Raw genomic sequence first — 21,005 nt, 5'->3', positions numbered from 1 at the left:
GTGGTAGGTGTAAATATTTCTGAATTCAACACAGGAAAAAAGCTATCCTCCCCGGCGGGGGATCGAACCCCGGTCTCCCGCGTGACAGGCGGGGATACTAACCACTATACTACCGAGGACTCTGAATACTAGCTTAAATAAAGCTTTACATACTACGGTCTTTGACAAAACAACGAATTTTATGATGATAGGGGCCTCTAAAAAACCAACTTGAATTTCGCAAAGCTTGAAGAAGTAATACGCATACCCAGATAGCAATTATCATGCTTTTATTTCCCAAAAACTGAATTTTCAATGTAACCTGAAAATGCAGTGCCACCCTATGGCAGCTCAGGATAACGCGGAGCCAACTGCATCTTCAACGAGTATCAGCTTTGCTCGCTAGGTGCAGTTGCAACCGCGTTACTATTGAAATACAGATGGCATGGCAGAGCTTTTAAAGCTTTCAGAAGAGAGCAAATACAAAAAATAATTTCTATTTACTTAAAAAGAAACATGCCTGTGATGTTTTTTAGATTCATAATAATTACTTCCACCAGTTGTAAGCACTTATATATATTTGGCATACTCGTGTTCCAAGTACCTACCTATATAATGTATGGACCAAGTATATAATTAAAGCCTTCGCTATGTATCAGGGTAGGAATACATGACATTCGCTCTGCATTAAAAACTAGAGTAACTAATTAAGGGGGTCAAATTAATTAGTATAGTTTTAAGTTAAACTTGTCATTTCGATAAAATTGAGATGCAAAACTATATCTCCACGGCGGGGGATCGAACCCCGATCTCCCACGTGACAGGCGGGTATACTGACCACTTGTACTACCGAGGATTCGATGACGTAATTGAAATCAGGGTCCTTATTCGTCCCTGAAAACATATAAAGTCGATTTTCTCTTTGGAAAATGACCCTAGATTTTTGCAGTCAAGGTTTCGGCAGTTTGGGGCATTTTCTGGACTTTTCTAAGTGATTTTCGCCAGCAATTGTGGAAGGTAAATTAAAGAGGTCTCGGTGAGATTTGAACTTCTGTCATGGAGTTCACCTCAACCATCGCCTACACATCAGGCCACGGTCTCAGAGGCTTTACCTTGCCGAAATAGCTAAAACCTTCTAAGTTCTGATGCTTTGCCTCCTACTTAATTTCGCCGTTTGCTGTTCTTCCTCTCGAATTTTTCTTTACTCATTAAAAGATTTGTGGCTTTGTTTTAAACCTGATGTGACTAGTTTACTGATTATTGGGGATTTATTACTATGTAGGTATCTAGTATTTTTATGCGCGGTAAAATCGGTTTTTATTATTTTGCCTTTTCGTGCAATATCGTGCAAAGGTTTTTGTACGGTATGAGTTGTTTGCAATTTAATGTTAATGTTATGATACAAATTTTAGCTGTTTTTATTTTATTTAGAACATGAAAATGAGTTGTACAATATTTTTTCGAGGAACAATGCCTATTGTGACGTAATGTTTTATTTCAATATGTTGGCAAAACAAAGGTTTCACTTTTTTTAATAACAAAACATGAGGTGAAATTAAGAGATGGTAAATACTATTGTTCATTATATCACTCTTTCGTAAATAAGCAACGTTTTCTGCATTAGTTTGAGTCAAAAAATATAATTAGGCATTTCTGGATCTATTTTTACTGACCATAGATTTGGTATAAGTTAACACCCCAATTAATAGCCTATAACGATCCTCTTGACCTAGTACGAAACTAAAATGGTTACAAACATATATACATTTCCGTAAGAATAGCTTGAGGAGAATTGAACAAGTATCGATATTAAGCTACCAAAGCAAATAGTCTTATCCGAGTATCCGACGAACCACTCTTAATTTCGATGCACCACGCAATTAAGCAGCTTTATAACTAACGGTTCTACATCGCGTGTTTTCAATACGAGGTGAGATTTATGTATATCGATACGTCATTATATTGTATTCTTTTGTATAACGTTTAGGTAATACCTACATGCATTTAAGCAATTGCTTTGTATCTTGACCTTGTGACGTCACTCACGTCAATGCGATTGGTTAGGTGAATGTAATGCCGAATTTGTTGGTCAAAATGGACTGATGATATTGGTCAGCTTTTTAGTAAATAATTATGTATATTCATCATCATCCTTCCTACCCTTACCCCAATTTTATTTTTGTATGACAATAACAGCATTCAAAGTTATTATTCGTAACAGTATACAGTTTTGTTGTGTTCTCGTAACTTCCTTGGACACTCAGTTTCAACAAAATGGATCTAAAACATTTGGAGTATGAATATTAAGGTCATGCCACATATGAACGGTACAACACGATTATCAGATAAAGTCCAAACCTTCTCGGTCATATGGACTCATCCGATGTACACACGAATATTAAGTTTACACCCTATGTTTACCTACAGTTGCCTCGATTTCTCAGGGTTTCCACCATCAGATCCTGACCTGGACAAAGTACTCTTTTATATTTCGAAAGAATTTTCCAAATCGGTCCTGGCACCTTTGAGAAATCGGGTAACAAAGACAAAAAAAAACTGATGACTTGAGAACCTCCCCCTTTTTTTCAGTCAGTTTATAAAAGGATCCCACTCCTCGATGGCTTTTCCGGTACTCTTCCGCTAACCTCCCGTGCCTAGTAACCCAAGCCAACGGCAGGGTGACAGCTGCAAACTGTAGCCGTCACCCCGCCGTGCCGTGACCTGCCTTACCATTCATGTGCCATGACCTTTATGAAACAAGGAAATTAAAAATCTTGACAAAAGTAAATGACTAAATACGCACCTTCGACCGCTTCCACTCGAAATGAAAAGGGGGAATCTGGTGGTAGAACACTGAGTATGGGCTAGCGGGGAAGTCGGGGTCCTCCCAGAGCTCCCCCTTTTCCAGGCAAGTCTGCTTGATGCGCTCGTAATCCGTCATCCTGGGGAAGAGAGAAATAACATTTAAAAAAAGAATGCCTCGGATTTCAACCAGTGACACGTCCGGCAACTTAGGACATGTTTTTTTTTTTTTAATTTTATATAATTGATAGAATTTTAATTAAAAACTATTTGTTGCTTAGTAACAAACGTTGCGATGAACGGGTTTTAAAGTAAGATAATAGATATTGGCAAATCTTATGAAGTGCATTTTTTATTAATTTTGCTGATGGTGATGTTAATGTTTTTATATAAAAATAAAACATATAATCGACAAAAATACGTATTTGATTGATTTTTTCAGACCTTTATTTTATTTCTGCGTAATTTCAGAAAATGAAATATATAATCGTTTTTTTTATTATATTAATTTATCGTAAAACTATTAATTTATATGTGTTCATCACTATAAGAAATGAGTTTTAAAACATGAATTAGAATTTAACGTGATATGCATTAATGCTGTTGGTCTGTAAATATTACTGCTTTACTGACACACTGAAGAAGTGGAGCGTAGTAAATAAGTGGTTTCCAGACGTCCGCATAAACATATTGAAATACCGTAGGGCAGGTATTGAGTATTCTCCAAGTATTCACTAGAATCCTACATATTTGTTTTTGGCTTCCAGTCTAATTAGTCCCGTTTTCCTAACTAGATGGCGTTGGGATCGAATTGAATCGCGCTAAGAAAGAAAGAAAGAAAGAAAAATTTATTTGTCAAAATGTAGTACAATTATAGGTGTTTTATATATATTGAGTGGAATCTCACACATTCTACCGCTATGGTTTCGTTTTCTCCACCCCTATATAAAGAAACCCTTTACAAACGTCCTTTACACGTTACACTGTGTATAATCAAACTGATACCCTGTCATATTCAGATTTTTGTGAGGGATTCTCTTATTTATTTTAAGAGTAACCCCTAATGTAACAAGAAACTGTATTTTAGGCTTAGACAATACAATGTGACTTGAGAGCTAAGATAATTTTTATTCGGCGCCATATTATGTTATTTTATTTTTGCTTTTATTACAATTTGGCAGCTGCAGCTGGTAGGCTTTTCGAAAATGTTAGAATGTGATAACCCGAATGACGCATACAGTAAGTGTATTGTGATCGTGTATTGTTTAACAACCTGCATAACTATATGTACACCCATGTTTTTTACAAATAAAGTATCTTGTATCTTGTATTGACCTTTTTTGTTTATTATACGATTTATGCTTTCCTTACAAATTAATAAAAAAACGTAAAATGGATTTCGCGTTAAATAAAGATTTGTGATAAAAGAAAAGGAAATCTACTTTGAAAATATAGAAAAGCTCCTTCGGATGAAAATAAAAATATATTTAAAAACTAAAGACAATAATTAACCTTACACAAAAAGTACAAAACAATTACTTAATTAATAAATTACAAAACAAAAACAAAGCTTCATGGCAAATAATTATAGCTAATAAAAATCTAGATACTAATTGAACCAATACTACAAATCAGTAAGGAGAATGAATTAGTCAAAAATCCTAAAAATGATATATATATTATTATGCCAAAAGCAGAAAGTATTCCGAAAAGATAAAAATATGAATGTGGCAATATTTGATTTCTGAAAAGTAGTCATGAATAACATCGACAAGAAAATCCAGTACGTTCAATATTTACAGATATGGCAAAGGCATTTGACTGACGATGGTTTACTGTATTTTTTTTTTTGGCAAGTGAGTATCTAAATTGTCGAGAAGCCATACTGAAAGTCAATAAAACTCATTGATAAAGAACAAATTATTACAAGAAAAGTTCGCATTTTAGCAATTTATCTGTATTATTCCCGAATTCCATACATTTTTTCTGGATTTTTCGAGGTACTGTACTGTACCTACATATTGTGGTCCGGATTTGAGACATCTCCTTTATGTAGCATACATTTAAGGTAAATAAATGATTTATGTTTCTATTGGGTTTTGTCAGTTCAGGTTTAGAACAATAACTTCGTTCGAGACGATGGTTTATACATGATACTAAGGCTGGTACTTTCTTAGGACAACATTTTATAATAAGGCGGTAATGGTCAGACACTCCTCACGCTGCGGGACGGGCATTTGTTTTCCCGGCAATTAAAAAAAAACAAACATCAAAGTGCTTTCAATTTTTCCAAAATGAATGACGTCATCTACAGACGCTATCACTAGCTGGTTATCTGAATCGCGAGCGTAACCACAGTTTTCTCTCATTCCATTGGAAATCGTTGTTTATTGTTTGTGACTACAATGGAAAATGAATTTTAAATAACATCGGATTTCAATGGGATTCCAGTTTTTATAATGCACTTTCGACGTGAATACTTAAGATCATGGTCGAGGCATGGGTCTTGTTTGTTTACTCGGTGTTGGGGCATGATTGAGCGATATTAGCTTGGTGTGACCAAGCTTACGTAGCTAGTCCTTGCCAAGGAGATGGCTAAAAAGCACCTATCATCGATCAAATATTTTTCGATCAAGATTTTAGTTAACAGAAAAGTTTAACTTTACTGTTTGCTGTTCATTAGACGTTTGAACTAGGTGAGGCATCATTTGTTTTTATTTTTAACCGACTTCCCGAAAAAAGGTGGAGGTTCTCAATTCGTCGGTACCTTTTTATTTTTAGGTATGTATGGTTAGGTTGGTAGGTACGTTTACCGATTGCTCAAAAACGCCTGGATCGATTCCAAAAATGAATGCATTTTTGTTTAATATTGTATACTTCCCAGGTGGTCCCATAATCATCAGGTCAGGATCTGATGACGGAAATCTTGAGAAATTGAAGGCATCTTTCAAAAGCTATAGGCAAGGATAAACACCTGACACTCAGGTGTATGTCTGCTATACAAGACTAGCACTATACAAGAGTGGAAGTTTAGAGTTGACTTGATGATGGAGACGAGAGAAGGTCGAGAGAACTCAGCAACTGTACATATTAACTACCTCGTGTTTGGGTTTCTATTATTCGTAATGGCGAGAACTTTTCACTAATGCTTTGAGTGAAAACTATGCTTATCACTCCTAGCTAGAAATAAATAACTTTTAGCAAAAAAAAAAATTTTTAGAGCGCGTTGATGTCTTTATTACGAAGCCACACTTTTATTTATTACTTTAGAACTAAAATAAGTTAAAGAACAAACGTCAGATTGTCAAGCGAGATTCAATAAAAAAGAAAAATATTGAACGAATAATATATAAAAAAAACTCGAAGCTTAAAACGTGATACGTATATACTTTAAACTTGGTGTATACTTTAAACCCTAGTTACGTTGTCGGTGTTCAGACGAAACGTAGGAAAAAAAATCGTAACTATACATATTTCTATTAATATATTGGGTATAAGTCCCGACTGTTTATAAATATCGTGAAAATAACGAACAGGTTCTGTAAATATGTCTCGAAAGTTGAGAGTAACGTGTGTCACGAACGAGTTTCAATTTGGCAATTTAAACTACATTCTAAGAAATAACTCTTTTCTATTGACTAGTACATATCAATTCGAAGCCGGTTTTATAAGAGTTCATTTCTTTTTTAAACGAGTATACCTTTATTAACCGTCCTCCATGGTCACTGGTCACCCATCCTATCCATAGACAGTCTCAATTCAACGTTCAGATCACATCAATAGCACATATCTATATTATTATTTATTTTCATTCTTATCTCATTTACCGCGTTTGTTCTGTAAACAAAAAACTACTGACTCGTAAATCAGTGTGAACGTATCTCACCGAACATATTCTTCTCATTACTCGTACCCCTTATAATAGATACCAGTATCAAATGCTTCGGTACCGTTGAGGAGTTTAATTGACCGAAAAGTTTTCATGCACAACTCTATGGTAGATATTTTGACCTGAATAGCATGGAGGCGGAGCGATATCTTAGGCTCGGCGCGAACGGGCCCACGGCCACCGCTGCCATTGTGGTTCTTGGCAGTACAGGCGGCTCGCTTATAGATAGCCTAAGAGTTTATCGATTAACGCAATGGTGTGGACGAATGAAACAAAGTTAATTTATGTGATGATGATAACTGAGTCATCGTTTTAACCTATTGCTATCATTCATCATGAAGGTATTCGTTTACTCTTAGGTAGTCACCATCTATCCACAGTCCGTTACCTTCTTTAAATTGTCGCTCCGTCATCCAACAGGACGACGTAGCTTCCGACTATGATTTGATTCCTACGTCACCTATTTTAAATTATAATTAAAAATGATTTTAAATTATAATTAAAAATGTTTTTTTTTTTCTCTTTTGTTGCCACTGTCCGGTTAGTTTAGCAATAAATAATGTATTTGTTTTATTGGATACTTTTGGCACACTGTACAATGCTGGACTCTACACCTTAGGCATTTTCTACCAGTCCTGCAGTATAGAAATATGCTAAATGCAAATATGTTGTCGTATCAGAGAAAAGCGTGGACAAATGAATTTTCACTTTGTTTCTAAACTTGGCTGCGTGTCAGTAAAAATCTTTTTAGGTAGAAACTTTCTATCAGGGGGAATTTATACGATCACTTTCAGATCCTGGATCAATACATAGATAATATAATCGTAGAGGTTTCAATTTACGCCTGTCAAGTTTGTGGCTAAGTAACTAACAGCCTTACTGACCGACCATAAGGTTAAGCAACGCTCAGCGAGGTCGGTCCGCGGATGGAAGTCCGTCTTGTTATGAAGAGTTGTATGAGAGTGTTCCTTAAGTCATGTTGGCTTATTGGACGATTCGCACGAATTTAACTCGCACAAAACGTGCGAATCGACTCCTTTAAAACATATTATTTTTTCTGTAGTCGATTCGCACGAATTTCATTTATTGGCGTGCGAATCGACACCCTCACAAATATGTAGTAGGCTATTCGCACACATGTTGTTTTTTTATGAAATGCAGTTACGATAAAGTACAGTTGAGCACAGAAGTAGTAAGGTCAAATATGTTTTACTCGTAACAGAGAGAAAATAGAAACACAATCTATAATCAACAATTTACAAGAGTATGGTCAGACCTGCTGTCTTGTATGGATCAGAGTGCTGGCCCAAACCAAACGACCGACCCCCAACAAAACGAATGAAAGACAATTGCATGCGGCAGAGATGAGAATATTAAGAGGTATGTGTGGCGTTACGCGAATGGATAGAGTGAGGAATGAGTATATAAGAGGAAGTTTGAAAGTAGCGCCGGTATCAGAAAAACTGAGTGGAAACCGGCTGTCATGGTATGGGCATGTGATGCGGATCAATGAGAATCATGTAGTGAGAAAGATGATGAGTATGAATGTGGACGGATATAGTGGAAGAGGAAGACCAAAGAAACGATGGATGGATTGTGTGAAAGTAGATATGGTAAGAAAGAATGTTAATTGTGAGAAGACGGCAGACAGAAGAGTACGGAAGGAGAAAACTTGCTGCACCGACCCCAAATAAAATTGGGATAAGGGCAGGAGGATGATGATCTGTATTAAAATTAAAACTACTGAATTAAGTACTGAACATCTTCTAAGTTCGTGGTTTGAGGATTAAAAATGAGCAAATATCGAACACAGAATAATAAATAAGTGTCACTAACAAACTGCTACTCCACTAACCGCGTAATCTATAGGTACTAATATTATAAAGCTGAAGAGTTTGTTTGTTTGTTTGTTTGAACGCGCTAATCTCAGGAACTACTGGTCCGATTTGAAAATTCTTTCAGTGTTAGATAGCCCATTTATCGAGGAAGGCTATAGCCTATATATTATCATGCTAAGACCAAAGGTAAAAATTTACATATACCACGTTTTAAGTAATTATTATTATCACGTTATTATTATGTATTTATAAATATGTATATATGTAGCTATATGTAGTTTATCAGTTGTGTTAGCACCCATAACACAAGTTAATAAATAACTTACCATGGGGCTAACCGACCGTGTGTGAAAAAGGTGTCCCGACTTATTCCATACAGATCTTTCTTACTTTCAAATAAATATCTGCTGTTTAAACTTCGATTATTTTTTTTTTATTATTTCAGTGATGGCTGAATATGACTGTACTTTAATTTTTTTAAACCTTAAAATGAAACGTGTGCGAATAGCCTACTACATATTTGTGAGGGTGTCGATTCGCACGCCAATAAATGAAATTCGTGCGAATCGACTACAGAAAAAATAATATGTTTTAAAGGAGTCGATTCGCACGTTTTGTGCGAGTTAAATTCGTGCGAATCGTCCAATAAGCCGTCATGTTAAATGGGGGGGTCATTTTACATACAAAAAGGGGTTATCAGGTTTTCCAGGTAACTGGGTTGAGGAGTCAGATAGGCAATTCCTTCGTGGAAAACACTACTACCTAGTTTCAGGCGGTTAGGGTGGATTCCCATCCTAACGTAGTTCAGAAAAGACAAGGCAGATAATGAGGTTCAACCATGAATGGCTATTGAAGATCTTGAGGCCATTATGTGTACATAGGTATGGTATGCAGTGCACAAGAACATAGAAACAAATGAACATTTATACGCATTTCTAGATAAGAAAGATTCAATGGGTAAACTTCCGTCCAGGCAAAATATTCATTTAATATCCCGATTTTTGTTACCATTCGTCAAAGCAACTTTTAAGTCAGTGTATTAAATATTAGCCGTTTGCCTGCGGTTTTACCCCTCGTCCCGTTAATACTATTATCGGTATCGGAATAAAATATAGCTTATGTTACCCCGGAAGAGTGTATCTTTATAACAGTGAAAGAATTTTTCAAATCCGTCCAGAAGTTTCGGAGCTTTTAGGGCGTTTATAAAGAAACAAAAAAATCCTCAATATATCAGTATACCTACTGACTCACAGAGAGTGACTAGAATATGTAATTACAAAATAATGTTCTGTAAGCCGTAACTAAAGTGATTTGATAAGGCATAATATAATAACAGTTTTTGCTAGACTGAGCAAAATGCATAAACAAGGTAAAAAGTACAAGGACAATATGAATTTACTATCTTTTAATATTAAACTTAGTAGAGTTAGTTTAGTATCTTACAAATAAATAAATAAATGATTATCTAACAAATAAATATAATTCATTTTTTTTAATGAAGTTTTCTACGGTTTCACTCACTTCCCGTGGGAACTACTGCCCCTTGCCGGGTATAAGCCTAAGTTACTCGGTGATAATGTAGCTTTCTAACAGTGAGAGAATTTTTGAAATCCGTTCAGTAATTTCAGAGTAATTCGGAGCCTTGTGTACAAACAAAAAAAATCATCTATTATCATTATTATATTAGTACTAGTTTCGCCCGCAGTTTCTTTCGCGTGGTATATTGGTAAAAAATAGCCTATGTGTTAATCCAGGGTATCATCTATCTACATACCCAACAAAATCAGCTCGGCTGTTTTTACACGCTTTTTATTAGCTTCACCTGTATGTTTGTAGGTTTGTAACCGACTTCTTTGGGCGCGATTTTGACCCACTTTAAACGGCCAGATTTCGTTCAAACTTTGTAGATTTATTGAGGACCGATGACAATACACTAATTTGATAAAATTATTCCATTTTTAACCGACTTCCCAAAAAGGAGGAGGTTACACATACACATCGATTACTCCGAGGTTTATAGACCGATTTACGTGATTCTTTTTTTGTTCGACTCGGAATAGCTGCCAGTTGGTCCCATAGTCATCAGATCAGGATCTGATGATGGAAACCCTGAGAAATCGAGGGCAACCTTCGAAAGTTGTAGGCATACATAGGATAAAAACTTGACACTCAGGTGTACGCCTAAAAGCACTATTCAACTGTGAAGATTTGGAGCTGACCTGATGATGGAGACCAGAGAGGGTCGAGGGAACTCGACAACTGAATATGTAAACTACCTCGTGTTTGGGCTTAAATTATTTGTATTGACAAGACCTTTGCAACACTGAAGGTTTGGAGCTGACCTGATGATGGAGACCAGAGAAAGTCGAGGGAACTCGACAACTGAATATGTAAACTACCTCGTGTTTGGGCTTAAATTATTTGTATTGACAAGACCTTTGCAACAGTGAAGGTTTGGAGCTGACCTGATGATGAAGACCAGAGAAAGTCGAGGGAACTCGACAACTGAATATGGAAACTACCTCGTGTTTGGGCTTAAATTATTTGTATTGACAAGACCTATGCAACAGTGAAGGTTGGGAGCTGACCTGATGATGGAGACCAGAGAAAGTCGAGGGAACTCGACAACTGAATATGTAAAATACCTCGTTTGGACTTATATTCTTTGTATTGATGAGAACTTCCCACTTGTATGGATAGTGACAACTATTCGTATCACTGAAAAGCTTTAAATAAAAAACTTTTTTACAAAAAAATTAAACCGGCTTCCCAAAACACTAAAAAGCAAAAAGAATACTAATTTTAGGTACATCGGCCTAGAAGTCGGTGGCAAAATTAACTTAGTAACATCCATTAGACACCGACTTGTAGGCTTTTCAATTTGCAAAATATGATTTTTGCTAATTTATATAATTTTTATCTATAAGGTAAGAAAATTAATTAAAATTTTCTATAATTTTTCTCTACAGTCGATAAGGCAGGACTCGATGTTAATTTTTATTTCCAATAATTATCTTTAGCCGTTTTCTCTAATATTGACAAATTTTATACTAAAGAGAATTTTAATTCTACAAAACAAATAATAGTTTTAAAACAAACTAAAAACTAGAAAATAAATAATAGTTTTAAAAAACTAAAAAACACGCTTTTTATAGAAAACCGAACTAAAAAATAGAAAATAAATTTTAATGAATTTAAATTAAGAAAATAGTGTTAAAAATTTCAATGAATATAAATTAATAATAGAGTGAATACAAAAAAAAAATATTTAAAAAAAGCGTGGGGTGCTTTTTAAGGTATTATCGAAATGAAAATCACTCTACTCATATCTGTCAATAAAATATTTATAACTATTGACACCATGCACCCCACGCTTTTTTTAAATATTTTTTTTGTATTCACTCTATTATTAATTTATATTCATTGAAATTTTTAACACTATTTTCTTAATTTAAATTCATTAAAATTTATTTTCTATTTTTTAGTTCGGTTTTCTATAAAAAGCGTGTTTTTTAGTTTTTTAAAACTATTATTTTTGGGTGAAAGAATAACAAACATACATTCTCACAAACTTAAAAATAATATTAGTAGGATATTAGTAGCTTTCGTAGGATTGCATAGGGCAGGGATGGCGAACCTTTATTGACTTACGTGCCAAATTAAATAAAAAACACAATGCTTTTAATAGAAAAAATAAAACATTTATCAAGAAGGGACTTGTTTTTGATTCGTCTATTAAAATATTTGAACATCAGCTCAGATCTCTAAATAAAATAGGCTCTATTCTGAACATGGGAGTTCCTATGTGATCCAGTTGAATCCACGAGCAATATTTAATAGTACGTCGTTATGGTCATAACTACAATTGAAAACTTGCAAATGAATGGCGTGCCCAAATTATTTAGCTACGTGCCACCACGGGCACGCGTGCCATTGGTTCGCCATCCCTGGCATAGGGCTGCAAGCTGCAATTGAAACTTTCAAACTAGGCACTAAAAGAAGTACCTACAGGTCACTTCGCTGAGAGTTGCTTGGTAACTTATAGTTGCACAATGTTATGTGTGTCAATAATGCAATATAAATTATCAGTTTTAGTGAAAGTGAGCTAACTAATTTAAACCGTTGAAGGTCTGACGAGGTAGACGGATTTAATGTCCGAATGGTAAATCTGATTACACTTTTTAATGGTCTAGTGGTCACGCTCAACAAGAAAGCGTTTTGTTTCGAGTACTTTTCGGGTTCGTATAGGAAAACCTTAACAGTAACTTTCTTAAAAAGATAGATAATGATCGGAGATTATAGCGCTTACGCTGTGTTATGAAGTTCTCTGGATCTTATCGCGAAATCTAGTCCCAAATGCCTCGTGTGTGTCCTAGAAATTACACTTATTTTTATAATAGAATAGAAGGTGTAAAAATGTAATATCTTATCCTCGTACGAATTTTGAACTACATAATCGTTATTGGTGTTATTAGGTACCATTCATTACCCTTGGTTTAAAAAAATGTCGAATTAATAATATACGCAGGCGTTAAACTAATTTGCGAAACTAAAAATAAATAAATTAAAGATTATTCGTTAAATCAAGGCCAATTAATGTTAACGGATCACCTAAGGTCAATGACCTGTCCTCAAGTACCGGTGATCAGAGTACAGACCTGCTACTGCGCTCTTCAAACCAAATATTTTATTCTAAACGTGCCTTCTTGTACCTGTGGATTGTGACGTCATTTGTCAGTACCGCTTGAAGTTCTACTTACGACAGACCATTACGAGTAGTTCGTACACAATGTTTATTGTATTTGATCGAGAATTTTATTCTAAAGTTATCGTAGTTTTGTTTTAAACCTTTTTATATATCATGTTGTAAAGTTTCTTTGTTTAATTATTTCAAGTTCACTGAATTTAATTTAAGATAAGTTTGTGTGAGTTAGTAAATTAACATTTTAACACGCCATTAAAATGAATAAATCGGAGCATATAATTTAAAGTAATTATTAATTGATTGAGTAAAATAATACTTAACATTATTATAATTTGTAAAATACACAGACATAAAGTAAATAAATCAGAATGTAATACGTAATTTACTCGGAACAATGTCATAAAAAAATTACGAAACTTTGGTTAAAAATTGAGCAATTGAAGTCGATCGCAAAATCGTTTTATCGTGCCTAATAATGCAATAGTTGGACAAAAGTTACGGCAATCGGTGCAATCAATGGTTAATCAGCATCAATTATATTCAAGTCATACTGGTTAGCTTACTAAGAGTGCAGATTTTCTTGTCTGTTTTGCTAAACATAACGAAAGTAAAGAAAACCGCGCATTACTGAGTCCGGTGCTACCGACCCAGTTGTTCAACTCTCCACCGATTTAATGTGTGCGACATTCGTATGATACAAACAATAGGATCTAGCGGGTAGGTATACATGCTTTACTTAGTACCTAGTATAGATATTTCTTTTATCGTTGTTAAAAGCTAGTGGAGGTCGAACAGATGAGGACGTTATTTTAAGTGACGATTTTCACCAAATATGTTGTCGTTTTGCATATCTAATCGAGTCTTGAAAATTAGCCATATTTTTGGAGAATTTTGGGTAGTTTTAGATGTTTTGCAAATATTTTTTTAAGCAGTTTAAAAAAGTATACTTACGTGGTGCTAAAATTTTAAAGATGTCCTCCTAGCCACGACCACGGCAGCTGTTCTTATATTTGAGATCAGCCAGCTACGCACGGCATATTATACTGCACAGACACAGGTGCACTCACTATTCCTTCACTCTCATAGCCCGATGGGACGGCAATCCGACACGACCGGAGAGAGATCAGGCGCAGGTCGGTCTTGCGCCTGATCTCTTTCAAAGTGCTCTTGTGCTAACATACACTACATGTCAGTTTCCCCGCTGCCTCCTGTCCCAGGTACCACGCAATTTAACAAACTACCGGATGTTAGCTCCGTCGTGAAACGTCACCATTCATATACGCTGTGAACTGTTACGCGGTTGTTTTTATATCTTTTCATTGTCAAGGAACGTTTTAATATATCGCAGGTTTTTGCTACATCACGAAAGTAGTTATGGAGTGCAAAACGTTGATTTGGCGAACCTTCTACGGTGTTAGATGAAGATAAAGTATTCCGTCTTTGACCTTAAAAGCGTTAGGTCGATGGTTTTATTTTGGTGTAGGTATTTGGGATATGAAATCTTATTGAGGAGCTCTTATTTTTTGTGGGAAATTAAGCGAGTCTTTTCTATAGTGACCTTTTATTGTATATCTTTAAATAAACTTTGTATCTAGTTTCCAGACATGTAGATATCTAAACTGAAGCTTATTCCAAAAACCACTAGGCGTAGAAAAAAGGAATCGCTATTTAATAAGAACCTGGCACTCGTATTAAAAAAAATAAAAAATTAGTAATTATAAACATAAAGAAATAAAATTAAGATTGTATGATTCACTGACTTTGATCCGAATCATTTGAAAGTGTTGCGATTAGATCTAGCCAGTGATAGTCAAGGACTGCTAAAAGTGTATTTTGTTACTTATCTTTTGAAAGTACGGTCTTGCCATTTGCTGTGTTTTTTGTCACTAGCAAAAGTGGAAAACCCCGCGGTTTCACCCGCGACACGGTATAAACATGTACTTCCGCGATGTTTGGTAAAATTATACACTGTTGCTATCCCAGCCTCGATTAAAATTAATGAATTCCATGAAGGGGTATGATATCAATTTATTTACATCGTGTTCATGTGAATATTACGAAAATGAGAGGTGTGAATTCTCTATCGCTCCGTCGCCTTCTCTACCTGGACGGCTTCGCAAAGAAGCGACGGCATCCCACTCCCTCTCGTCCCGGACCATGGCTTGAAACAAGGCCAGCGCAAGAGGTGCCTAGTGCGCGTGTCGTACAGGCGCGAGGCAATCCGGCAAGAAGACCAGGCTGCTTCAAGGGATATTGGTACCGGTACCCTCGGATTAGCTCAAAGGCTATCACCCTTTTGCGTTATGTTCAGGGAGGCCGGCGCGCAGCACCCAGTCTTACCCGAGAACGGATCCCTGTGGAACACCGCACGTCATCTCTCGCCGGTTCCATTTCCCATTGTGCCAGGGGTAAATGACGATCCTATCCGACAGACAGGCCTTGACCACTTGACAAAGGTAGGTCGGCATCCGGTGGTACCGGAGTGCGTCCCTAATGCAACGTCAGAGACATCGCCAAGACCTCGATAAGATACCACCCCGTGACAAAGCATCTTCTGTCATGAGAGCTCTCAAGCGTGTGATCGCGTCCACTGTTGTGGACCCCCTGCAGAAACCAAATTGGTGTTCTGCAAGGTCCGGCCCCATCTTCCAAGGTGGTCGACAAGTCGATTCGCAACTGCTCTTTCAAAGAGCTTGCCCACCTCGTCGAGCAGACAATGGGCCGGTATGCTGAATGAGAGTCCGCAGGCCTTCTGACCTTCCTTATGCCATCTCTACATAGTTTTCGTAGACCAATTAGTTACTTGTTAATTTATTAACATGTTACCTACCTAGTATAGTCAATGGTTATTCCGTTTAGTTTTTCACATTAGTTCAAAAATAGAACGTTTGTCTCTTGTGATTTATATCGATTATATTAATCACATACAATATTTCTTCTTACCGGAGAAACTGGAATATTATTTCATGACATCATGCATTTTTGTTCTAAAATAGATATTTTCAAGTCAATGTATTACATCAGCTTGTCTCTATTTATACTAAAATATAAACAGGAAATTTGATTGTTTGTAGATATGTTTGTTTACATCGAATAGGCGAATGTAGATCTATTGAAGCGTTGTGAATATTCTTTTCACTGTTAGAAAGTTTCATTTTCGCACTGAACGTGGGCTATGTTTTATACAGGTATGGTAAAAAGTTTCCTTGGGTCGCAGGTGAAACCACGTGGAAAAGCTAGCATATTGAAACGGGTGACAATCCCGACCATGTGGATACGAAATAGGTGTCTATATCTATTCATTACCTATGTTATAATTAACAGTTTGAAAGACTAGAAAAACACGCTTTTACATAGGTATATTGGCGCTAATCGTGGTCAAAGTTCTAACAAGACTTTTCTAACAAGTCCAAACACAGCTATGATATGATGTTCCATCATTAAGTTACAGTTTATCTTCCGGCTCCATCATCAGATCAGCTCGACAGTACCAAATTATGGTATTGTAATCAGAACTACGATTGTTGGAATGTGGTTAAATTAGTTACCTTAGATTTTATTACATAGTTACTTAATCGTGGATTAAATAAATAAACTTTTTATAAAAAAAAAAAACAGGAACCGACATCGGTTTCTACTTTTTAGTAAAGTTTTCTATTTTACGTCGCCAATTTTTTATTCCCAAAATGGTAGTCATGACCCATAATTGTGGAAAGTCTTTATCAATATGTATAGGTAAATTAAGTATGCCGAAACAAAAGGTATCAATCAAGTAATATCAACAGTTAAGGAGTTCCCTGAAATGCATTTAGCCTTAATTGTCATGTCAGAAATGGTAGTCATAAGATATTTTTCATACGAAAGAAATGAGCCCAAATACTTGGTAATTGCTGTATACCGATGAGGAGTTCTCTTTATTTCTGTCGACTCCGTCATCAGGGAAAGTCCAAACCTTGACTGTTATGTACACTCTTCCAATACACACACGAATACCAAGTTATCACCCGATGCTTAACTACAATTTTCAACAGTTGCTCTCGATTTTTCAGGGTTTCCATCATCAGATCTAGACCTGGTGACTGTGTATATTCTTTCATATAAAGAAATATTTTTCCCCTAGGTCTAGGTATCTTCGATAAATCGAGTAACAATTTATTTTTTATTTGATTTGAAGGTAACCTTGAATCCGGTTGAAAATATGATAATCCGGTTGAGAATGCGTTAATTAATAAAAAAGAAAAAACTAGTCATCAAAAATAGGACCTCCTACAACTATTATGGAAAACGCTAATCAAAATAAATGGGTATGCGTTAGCAACTTATAACCACCCATTATCATCTGCCTAGCCTTTTCCCACGAATGTGGGGGTCGGCTTCCAGTCACCCCTTTCATAATGTTAGGTTGCTTTACCCACGTAATGTACCACTTGCAAGTAAAAGTAAACATTGCATTCCAAAGACTGGTAGGGCTACCTACATAAAAAATAATAAATTAGCATTTCAAATCAGGTAGAGAGAGTGGATTGGCAGCTATATCGTTAAAGCAACGTTTTGCATACATACACCTACTTACCTAGGCAGAATTATTATCAACTAAATACCAACTTTATTAGAGGTCAACCAGTCCTTGACCACGTGGTTTATTTCAATGCACATCTCTCTTAACGAAAGTTACGTACCTAGTTTTTTTTAGAGGACTAAATCAGAAAGCGTGTTTAACCGTTTATTACCCAATCACTTCGAAACGCCTCAACAGATTCCGATGAAACTTGCAATGAAGATGAATCACAATATAGACAGCACTCTATTTTGGTGTACTAACACGAGAGAGTAGTGCCCACTAAGTTTTATCCTTTTTTCGAATTTAGTTTGCGATAAAATCGATTTCGCAAAGCTGCAGTGACAAGCTTATTGTGGGTTACTACGTACTTTTGTCCGAAAAAAGAATATCCTAATGTGTAATATTTAAGTGATAAATATTAATATGATATAATAAGTAAGTATCCAATACATTGATAAGCCATTAAGCTATGCATATCCTGGTAAATAGTGCAATCCGCAAAACAATATACAACGTAATGACGTCACACAATCGTTTAACGTTACCATTCACACATTAACAACACGTTTTTAAGGCATAAAACCATTTTTCACTTACAAAACGGTACCCGATTAAGAAATTGCTCTTACAATGTACATAAGTAAATATAGCAAACTTTAAAATCCAGTAGTTGACTAACTCGGTCGGCTCGCAAAAGTGGTTTATTCCTTAACCGGTTTCTGTATAACGTAATTTTGTATGGGTTTTTAAAAATGAGAAAGCGTTGGTAGGTGTGATTATAAAATAAGTATGTAGTATTAAGTAAAGTGTGAATTACTAACCTGGATGGAACATGAATTGTCACAACACTCACAGAAACACTCACGCGCACGCAAGATGGAGTCTGGCGGTACACTGCCGTCCCTCCCCGCGGTCGACACCTCCCCCGCGCCTTGCAAGGCGCAGCGACTACTACAAGATAGCGGATGTCAACACACGTTGTTCACGCGCGAACCTTTTATACGTTTAAATGTTGGAGCTTACGAATATGAAAGCTAAAAGTTTATTAATTTACAAAAGCTTTCAGTAAGTAATGTTTTTTTTTTTTCAATTTAATTAGCTAAAAGTTTTCACAAAATAAAACAAACTGACTTCTACCTATACCCAGTAAAAACTTAAAAAAATATAATTTGAAGTCCACTAGAAGCTTTTTTGCTTTTAGTATTTTTCCGTCGTGTTCCGTCATAGGCCTTTTATGTACCAGGGTCGCGGTATCTCTTTCGAACAACCCGCAGCTCCGGCAGATTTGACATACACCTGAGTGTCAAGTTTTTACCAACCATACCAACAACTTTCCTCAGCTTTCATCATCAGATCCTGACCTGACGACTATGGACTATGGATCACCAGGGAACTGTACCCTATCTAGCAAAAAAATATTTTGCAAATCGGTCCAGGCGTCTTTGAGTAAACGGTGAACATAAATAAAATATTTAAAAAATTATGCCGACGATGAGAAGCTCCACCTTTGTCGGTTAAAAATGTTTTTTAACTCCTGTAATACGCAAAAGCTTTAGTGTAGTTAATTATTTGCAGGACAAACCACATCTAAACGTTTAGATACAGAAGGATCTAGGTACTAGGCATAGATAGTTCTGACTAGGTACAGAAGATTGGTTGGTTTATTACTATCTCTACCAGACCTCGGGACTATAGAGTCCCGGATTTTTAGGAGGCGAACGTGGGGCCGAAGCCAACACGCTGAAGCCTGTTTGAGACAACTTTAATGGAGTGGTGACACAAAACCGACTATTATCCCTGTATATACTATAGAAATGTACCCAAGGACAATCCCCGGTTCTGTGCTAAACTATTGCTAACTATGGATGAAAACTACTTGGGCTATTGTAATGGGATGCTAACTGACTAGGAATGGGGAAACTACGGGAACTATGGCACCTGCCGATAACAATGTAATATATTCACGTTATTACTATTAGGTATTGTAAACACTAATCTCATTCCTAAGAAGATTCGCCTTTGTATAGTAGTATAGAAGCATGACAAATGTACTTGTAATCAAATCTAACACCATAAGTCAAGAAGCGTATACATAGGCTACTTTATACATAGGTACGTAGCACAATGAAAATAATAATGTCTATATTTACATCCCAATAAACTGACAACTGCAAAGTAATATATTTAATTATAACTTTGTTCATTTTATCTTCTTGCAGGAGGAATAAAGAATAATGTTTTATTATATCTACACATTTTACAGAATCCTCGATGCGTTGGTTCGACGTGACTTGTTTTTCAGTTTTCATCCCTAAATGCACAGCGCCATCTAGTTACGAAACGGGAACTAGAATACATACGGGTTTTGTATGAAGGCCGTCGTATTTAATTCCCCTAACAGACAGAATGATTGATGAACAGGATATCTGAATAAAAATGAATCATTCATTTTTCCCATTAAAATCATATAAGAAAAACGGCTAATCTGATAGTAAATATTCTGTTCTTTCTTTGGCTGTTGCCTGAAAAAGAAGTATGCCCGTATCGTCTTAACATTTAACGTTAGTTTTATCATTTATACATAAATGTAAGTAACCTTTTAGTATTAAAACAATTACCATTATGCTAAGCTAATGTTCTAGAAATAAAAATTGAGAATCAGAGCGCAAAGTTTTAGCTAGGAAATAAACAACAGAGTCACTTTTCATTTTTATATACAGATGAAAGTGCCGTTTAAACTAGATTTAGTGGGTGTGTGAAGAAAATAATCTATACATATAATAAATCTGTAGAAAAGTAATTTTTGTACATTGAAGAAATTGACAAAAAAAATAGCCAGCATGTTAAAGGATAACTAACAGAACCCATTTCCATCATTTTTGTCATTTTTGTCTGTTTGTCTGTTTGTCTGTTTGTCTGTTTGTCTGTTTATCTGTTTGTTTGTTCGGGATTCACGTAAAATCTACGAATTAAATGCAGACAATGCTTATATACAAAAATTCTACGTAACTTGGGGTATTACTTAGTTTTTGTTTCATCGAAATCGATTCACTCTATCAAAAGATATGATTAATTTTGTGAATTCAAGATGTAAAATATTACGACACGCAATCTATTTGTCAAAACTGTACATTTGAATGTTGTACTTATATTAGTTGATCGGCCTATTATTAATCTTTACACAGAAAATCACACCTTTATAAGTATCTTCGGAAGAAAAAAAAAATATGA

General features: G+C 35.7%; 1 protein-coding gene and 1 non-coding gene across 2 annotated transcripts in view; both read right to left on the bottom strand.

Annotated features, from left to right (window-relative positions):
* LOC124645241 (calpain-C) overlaps window positions 1-18,699 on the bottom strand; it is a 48,581-nt gene extending 29,882 nt beyond the window's left edge. Inside the window, exons 1-2 of the mRNA XM_047185033.1 lie at window positions 18,596-18,699; window positions 2,783-2,921 (exon numbers count right to left, since the gene is read on the bottom strand). Coding sequence (XP_047040989.1) covers window positions 2,783-2,920 — 138 coding nt within the window. The 5' untranslated portion in view covers window position 2,921; window positions 18,596-18,699. The remainder of the gene's footprint in view (window positions 1-2,782; window positions 2,922-18,595) is intronic.
* Window positions 48-119, bottom strand: Trnad-guc. The gene has a single exon. It is a non-coding gene; the product is annotated as a tRNA-Asp (tRNA).
* Window positions 18,700-21,005: the final 2,306 nt, after the last annotated feature.

The sequence above is a fragment of the Helicoverpa zea genome, chromosome 31, assembly GCF_022581195.2.
Source record: "Helicoverpa zea isolate HzStark_Cry1AcR chromosome 31, ilHelZeax1.1, whole genome shotgun sequence".
Taxonomy (NCBI): domain Eukaryota; kingdom Metazoa; phylum Arthropoda; class Insecta; order Lepidoptera; family Noctuidae; genus Helicoverpa; species Helicoverpa zea.
Note: the sequence above shows the minus strand (reverse complement) of the source record. Positions and strands in the feature narration are given on the sequence as shown.